The sequence below is a fragment of the Tachysurus vachellii genome, chromosome 1 (genome assembly GCF_030014155.1).
Source record: "Tachysurus vachellii isolate PV-2020 chromosome 1, HZAU_Pvac_v1, whole genome shotgun sequence".
Classification (NCBI taxonomy): Eukaryota; Metazoa; Chordata; class Actinopteri; order Siluriformes; family Bagridae; genus Tachysurus; species Tachysurus vachellii.
The window spans coordinates 17,230,204-17,236,515 of record NC_083460.1 but is presented as its reverse complement, the minus strand read 5'-3'; the positions used below and the strand labels follow the sequence as shown (position 1 = coordinate 17,236,515).

General features: G+C 37.2%; 1 protein-coding gene across 2 annotated transcripts in view; it reads left to right on the top strand.

Annotated features, from left to right (window-relative positions):
* Nucleotides 1-2,080: 2,080 nt before the first annotated feature.
* Nucleotides 2,081-6,312, top strand: part of mfsd1 (major facilitator superfamily domain containing 1) — a 13,454-nt gene continuing 9,222 nt past the window's right edge. For both annotated transcript variants that reach the window (XM_060875060.1, XM_060875068.1), the window contains exons 1-7: nt 2,081-2,286; nt 2,405-2,457; nt 4,420-4,532; nt 4,869-4,911; nt 5,662-5,729; nt 5,820-5,928; nt 6,213-6,312. The exon at nt 6,213-6,312 is cut by the window's right edge and continues 3 nt beyond it. In XM_060875060.1, the coding sequence (XP_060731043.1) occupies nt 2,142-2,286; nt 2,405-2,457; nt 4,420-4,532; nt 4,869-4,911; nt 5,662-5,729; nt 5,820-5,928; nt 6,213-6,312 (631 nt within the window). In that variant the 5' untranslated portion in view covers nt 2,081-2,141. The remainder of the gene's footprint in view (nt 2,287-2,404; nt 2,458-4,419; nt 4,533-4,868; nt 4,912-5,661; nt 5,730-5,819; nt 5,929-6,212) is intronic.

The following is a 6,312-nucleotide window of genomic DNA, read 5'->3' as shown; positions in this document are numbered from 1 at the left end:
GATGAGATTGTCTTTAACAACACACCTACTAATAAGGTAGGTGTACAATACTGCAAAGGATGTTCCAGACATACTAGTGAAACCCCCACAACCACATTAGTATTTTTGCCAAATGTATGTGAACCCCTAACTAATCACACACATTAAAAATGTAGTCCGCTTTGCCCTTATAATAACCTTCACTCTTCTGGCAAGGCTTTGTGCCCATTCAGCCATAACAGTGAGGTTGGGTGCAGAGCCCTAGAGTTCACTCAGTGGGGTTGAAGTCAGACAAGACATGACTTCAGTAAATATCAAAGCATCTTTAGTGCTCAGATAATGTCAGAGATAACCTGTATGAGTACTAGATGTTGTGTACTTCACGGCATGAACACTCATACCACAGTCAAAATCACTGAGGTCACATTTTCCCCCATTAAACGCTACCCAAAGCTGCCGGCCCATATGTACATGATTTTATGCACACATTTCACTGGTTAGATAATTACATGAACGTGTAGGTGAACACGTGCTCCTAATGAAGTGATCTGTAAGTTTATATTTGTCACATATGTTACTTAACATGAGCATGGCAAATTGTCATATGTGCATCTTTATACTGACAGCTGCTGTGACTGACTCATGCTTCAGGAGATTCATCATTCAGTCAATATGATTAAGGCCTACAGATGCCTCCATAAATCTACCGCTCACACAGTATTATCAACCAGAACACTCAACCTCAGCAGGTTCAGTGACCTTTTCAAAAGCAAACACTGATGAGAGTTAAGGGACAGCTTTGACAGTTTATTGTTAATCTGATCTAGTTGACTGATGATTTGGAAAAAATCATGTGCATAAAATATGAGCGTGCAGAATGTAAGGCGAAATGCTAAATGATGTAAATGTAAGGCGTTGTCGATAATAGCAATACGAACCAGACAGCTGCTTGTAATATCTTACACTGTACTAGCTTAATTAATCAACATACTATAATCAAGTATTAAAAATTCACTCTGGACATCTTACACTTCAGCATTGATTATCATACATGATTTTTTTTTCTTTATGAATGTAAAAAGTAATGTTATGTGTAGATTTAATATAAACCCCACCCACTGACACACAGTTCTTCCTGGTATATCTATTCTATGCTATAAATACAGATCTTCTGAACTTGTCATTGAGAAAATCCTTTGTGTTGAAAATCCTTTTTTTTTATTTTATTTTAAAAACTATGTGTTTGTTTAATTTGATTTCTTTTTGAAAATCAAATTTTTTGATTTTTTGAAAATGCACATCTGTCTGGAGGAAAATAAGTTTTAACCAGGGTAGCATTGCTGCCTCACAGCTCCGGGGTTGGACCCCAAGTTAGGGCTGCTGTCTGTTTGGTGTTTGTTCCTCTTGGTTCTCTGGTTTCCTCACATTTCTCAAAACCAGGCCATTTAGTGGATATGCTGAAGAAAATTACCTTTAGGTGTGAATGATTGCTATGATGGACTGTGTACACTGTGATGGACTGGTGTCACATTCATGGTGTAATTTCCTCCTCATGCCCAATGTGTTGAGTGATTGAATGCAATTGTGCTTAATTAACCTGTTGTAATTAACCTGATCTGGGACACAAACTGTTATTAATTCTGGTCATTTACTAAACACCAAGCAAGCATTGCACATTTAAAATGGACTGGTGTGGAAGTAAATTAGTTTTACACATCGACATAGCAACAGGATAGATGCATCCATCCATCCATCCATCTATCCACCCATCTATCTATCTATCTATCTATCTATCTATCTATCTATCCATCTATCTATCTATCTATCTATCCATCCATCCATCCATCCCTCCTTCATGCCTGTTCTAGGAAGTTTATTTATCTAGTCAGCTCGTGCAGGGGAAACCATTTTGAAATAAAATCATAAATACAAAATTAATTTAAAGTTTAATTTAATTGTTTTCGATTTTTATACTAATTTTATTTTTTATTATTATTATTAAAATTGTTTGTTTATTCAAATCCTTTCCCTCGGTAGGAAGTATGGTTGAAAAACGAACCACGTGTTACTGCAGTCACGTGACTTTCTGTTGTCACATGACCAAAAAATTTCTTTAGTAGCTCTTCATTGAAGTCTCCGAGAGATTGAGAGACTGTACGGAAATGGCTGAATGTTACGAAAACCAAGGGCTTTTAGATGAAAAAGAGTGTGATGGTGGACACAGAAGACGCATGTCTCCGTTTTGTGACCCGAATCATTTACTGCACCGAATTGTCGTTCTTGTTTTTATGTGTTTTTTGGGATTCGGTGAGTTCAGTAGCTTTGTTTAGGAGCTGTTACACGTCACATAGATATTGTTTACACTTTTAAGTTGCTTGATTGCATCCTATAATCTTATAAAATATAACGGTTTTTGTACTTACAGGAAGCTACTTCTGTTATGACAATCCTGCTGCTCTTCAGAAACAAGTCATCAAGGTTAGAGGACTTTTATTTCGTTTCTTCTTATCTTGTCAAAATGCTAAACTTTTAATTTGTTATTCCTGCTTAACCTTCTCTCCTTATCTTATTCACTTCTTATGGCTTTCTCCCAGTAAATCCTCTTTTAACGTAGTGATTGATTGATTGATTGATTTGATCTTAAGCAGGATCATTAGATGTTCCAAGATCTGATATGAGTTCTTCTAGACATGAAATGGCTGATTATATCTACAGAAATGGCATCAATCAATCTCACAACAATAACAATAACAATGATCTACAAGTGATGCCCTGGTGTAAAAAACAAAACAAAAACAAACATATCTTGAACAACCTCATCAGTAAATTCTGGTTTAAATCAGATCTACTTCCATACAAAAGCAGTTAGAACGTAAAATATACAGATGCAGTAACTCTCGGAGTAAGACCGCTGGGTCTGATAGGCAACAACTAAAAAAACTCAGAAGGTTGTGAGTTCGAATCCCAGGTTCACCAAGCTGTCACTGTTGAGCAAAGCCCTTAATCCTCAATTGGTCAGTTGTATAAAAATGACATAATGTAAGTCGTTTTGGATATAACATAAAAAGGGATATGAGAGATTCACAAGTCACATGCAGGTATGCTCTGGTTTCTACCACTGCTCCAAAGTCTTCTACAAAATCTAAAAATGGTGTCTTTAAATTTCCCTTTTTAAAAGTCAATCTTTGTTTATGTGCTCTTTTGGTTAACCATGGCTTCCTGTTTCACCTGAAGTTACGGTGAAATCAGATAAAATGTAGTTGAACACTATGGTTTGGGCAATGTATGTAAAAATGACTTAAAATATTAATCTTACTTCATTAAGAATTTTAATACAAATGGTGAATCTGGCTGTTTATAATGATATAACAGATTGTATTACATTCTGAGTGGAGACACACAGGAAAAAAAAAGACATTTAAAACCTCAAAGAATCGTTTGATGGTTTTGATGCTTTTGAATGGATCTGTGTTTCTCTCTTACACGTTCCGCTTAAACCCTTCTTAAGGGTTTCCCTATAGAGAAAATAAGACCCCGTTATGATTTTTAGTTTTAATCGTGGGGTTTATTTTCCTTCAAGAGTGATTGATAACAAAGAGATGAATATAGACATCCACTAGTTGTGACTCAGTAGGTAAATGTCTTTTTGCTGGACTTTTACTGCTCAAAATTGTTGCTTGTCTATGAAATCAGTAGAGATTATTGTAACTTGTATGGGATAACTATATTCAAACATCTTACCATTCTGTGCTTTTATATGTTCCTCATATGACCTAAAGAAGGTCCGACCTTTGCTGCTATCACTTTAGACATACAGTATGAATATTAAAGTGAAATAATACTTTATCACATTGAAAAACGTCTATATCTCCGGTTGCCATCGTCAACATACGTGGGGACGTGGTAGCTCGGTGTTGAACTACTGATTGGAAGGTTTTGAGTTTCGAATCCTAGGGGGGCACGGTGGCTTAGTGGTTAGCACGTTCGCCACACACCTCCAGGGTTGGGGGGTCGATTCCTGCCTAGGCCTTGTGTGTGTGTGGAGTTTGCATGTTCTCCCCGTGCCTCAGGGGTTTCCTCCAGGTACTCCGGTTTCCTCCCCCGGTCCAAAGACATGCATGGTAGGTCCGTAGTGTGTGATTGCGTGAGAGTGTGTGTGCCCTGCGATGGGTTGGCACTCCGTCCAGGGTGTATCCTGACCTGAGGTAGTTCGGATAAGCCGTAGAAAATGAGTGAGTGAGTTTTGAATCCCTGGTCCACCAAGGTGCCTCGGGCCCTTGAGCATGGCCCTTAACCCTCAATTGCTCAACTGTATTAAGGAGATGCATGTAAATCGCTATGGATTAGGGAGTTGTATGTAGCACTGAGGTGTGGAGTTTGTAATTAAAGATGACCTCTCTCTCTCTCTCTCTCTCTCTCAATTTATCTCTCTGTTAATAGGATATGCAGTTAAACACCTCCAAATTCATGCAGCTTTATGCCTGGTACTCATGGCCCAATGTATTTCTCTGTTTTCTGGGAGGATTTTTGCTGGACAGGGTGTTTGGCATCAGGTAAGTCTCATAGTTGTAATTTTAAAATGCTATGATTAATACAGCAGAACCGTTAATATACGTTAATAATACGAACAGAATCCACAATATAACATCTGAGAATTTGTGTAGAGCCTAAGCATGAACATGTAAAACATATGATGTAAATAATATTTACAAAAGAAATTAAATATACATAGTTTTACTCTTAACTGATCAAACGAACCACAAATAATTTTGATTCATGTATATTTAAAGAGTTTTTGAGAACCACTTAGTTACCTTTGAGATATTTTTAAAGCTTTAACTTGCTCTAGTTTGTCTGTAGGTATTAACTGAACCTGTTGCTCTTTCTAGGTTGGGGACAGTCATTTTTGCCCTCTTTGTGTGTGTCGGACAGGTAGATTCATGTTCATAATTCATTTAAAGTCATGCTTTAAAGAGTACTGACTGTATAAAGCTGATCGTGCAAATAAGGGATAAAGTACTGTGTTATGATATTAATACTCGAGAAACAACTATTTTATTTATTTAGTCTCTTTGCTATTTAGCTGAAATTTCAATAAGAATATTCTCCAGACTGGTGACAAATTAAAGAAGAAATAAAAAGCCTACGCAGAGGATCTCGGTATTGTGTTGAGTCTTAGTATGAGTTGCCAGAACAGCTTTAATGCACCTTAGCGTTGATTTTTCACATCTCTATAATGGTCTTGGAGAAATAAAACAATGGTCTTCCAAAAGATTGGTGATGATGATGATGATGATGGTAGTGCTGGAAAGTCAATTGCGTCGATGCCTGATGAGTTTGAGGACACCGTAGCACCATTTGCACCATCATTTTCATCCTCATTTGGAGTCCTGATAGAGATCATAACCAACAAAATACAATACAATCATAGCATCATAGAATAAACCTGATCAATAAGTGTTCATATGTTTTTTTTTGTTTTTGTTTTTTTCCCCCTTTAATTTGTCACCTGTCTGTATTTTATGTCCATATGGAATGAGCCATATGTGACATTACAGTCCTGTTAGTCTCCTCCTGTACATGTTATAGCTGTTGGCTGCATAACAACAATAATTTATTTAATTTTATTTTTTTTTACCGAAATCTGTACAATTTCATAACTTTTTTTTTTTTTTTTTTTAGGTAATATTTGCCCTTGGTGCTTTGGTCAACCATTTCTGGCTGATGGAATTTGGGCGCTTTATTTTCGGGTACGGTTCTACGGCACTACTATTTGGAAGAAATGTCCGCTGTGATTGAATGAATTGCTTTGAATATTTGAACTTTTTCTCAATATGCAGTATTGGAGGAGAATCTTTGGCTGTGGCTCAGAACACGTACGCAGTGAATTGGTTCAAGGGGAAGGAGCTTAACCTGGTATTCGGCTTGCAGCTCAGCATGGCGAGAGTGGTGAGAAAAGACTCACGGTTGGCTTCTCTGTGGAGGAGGATATTAGGAATTATGTATAATTTGTTCCATTTTGGAGACCAGTTGAGTCTAATCTTAGGTTTGGTTCCCTGTTAATTCTAGTAAACAAGGTGGTTAGGATGCTACTGTTTTGAGACCAGATAAGGCTTTAATGTCCTTGACTAGGAAGTTGAATATTATTAAAAGGATAATGTGTTATTTACTTTGAGATTTAATTGCTCTCTAGTAGCCTGATAACCTTGTTTGCATATTTTGATTCCTTGTAGGGCAGCACAGTGAACATGAACATCATGAGCTGGGTGTATGATATAATGACTGACGTGTTGGGGCACACGGGTCACTTCACTCTCGGAGCTGCACTCATGA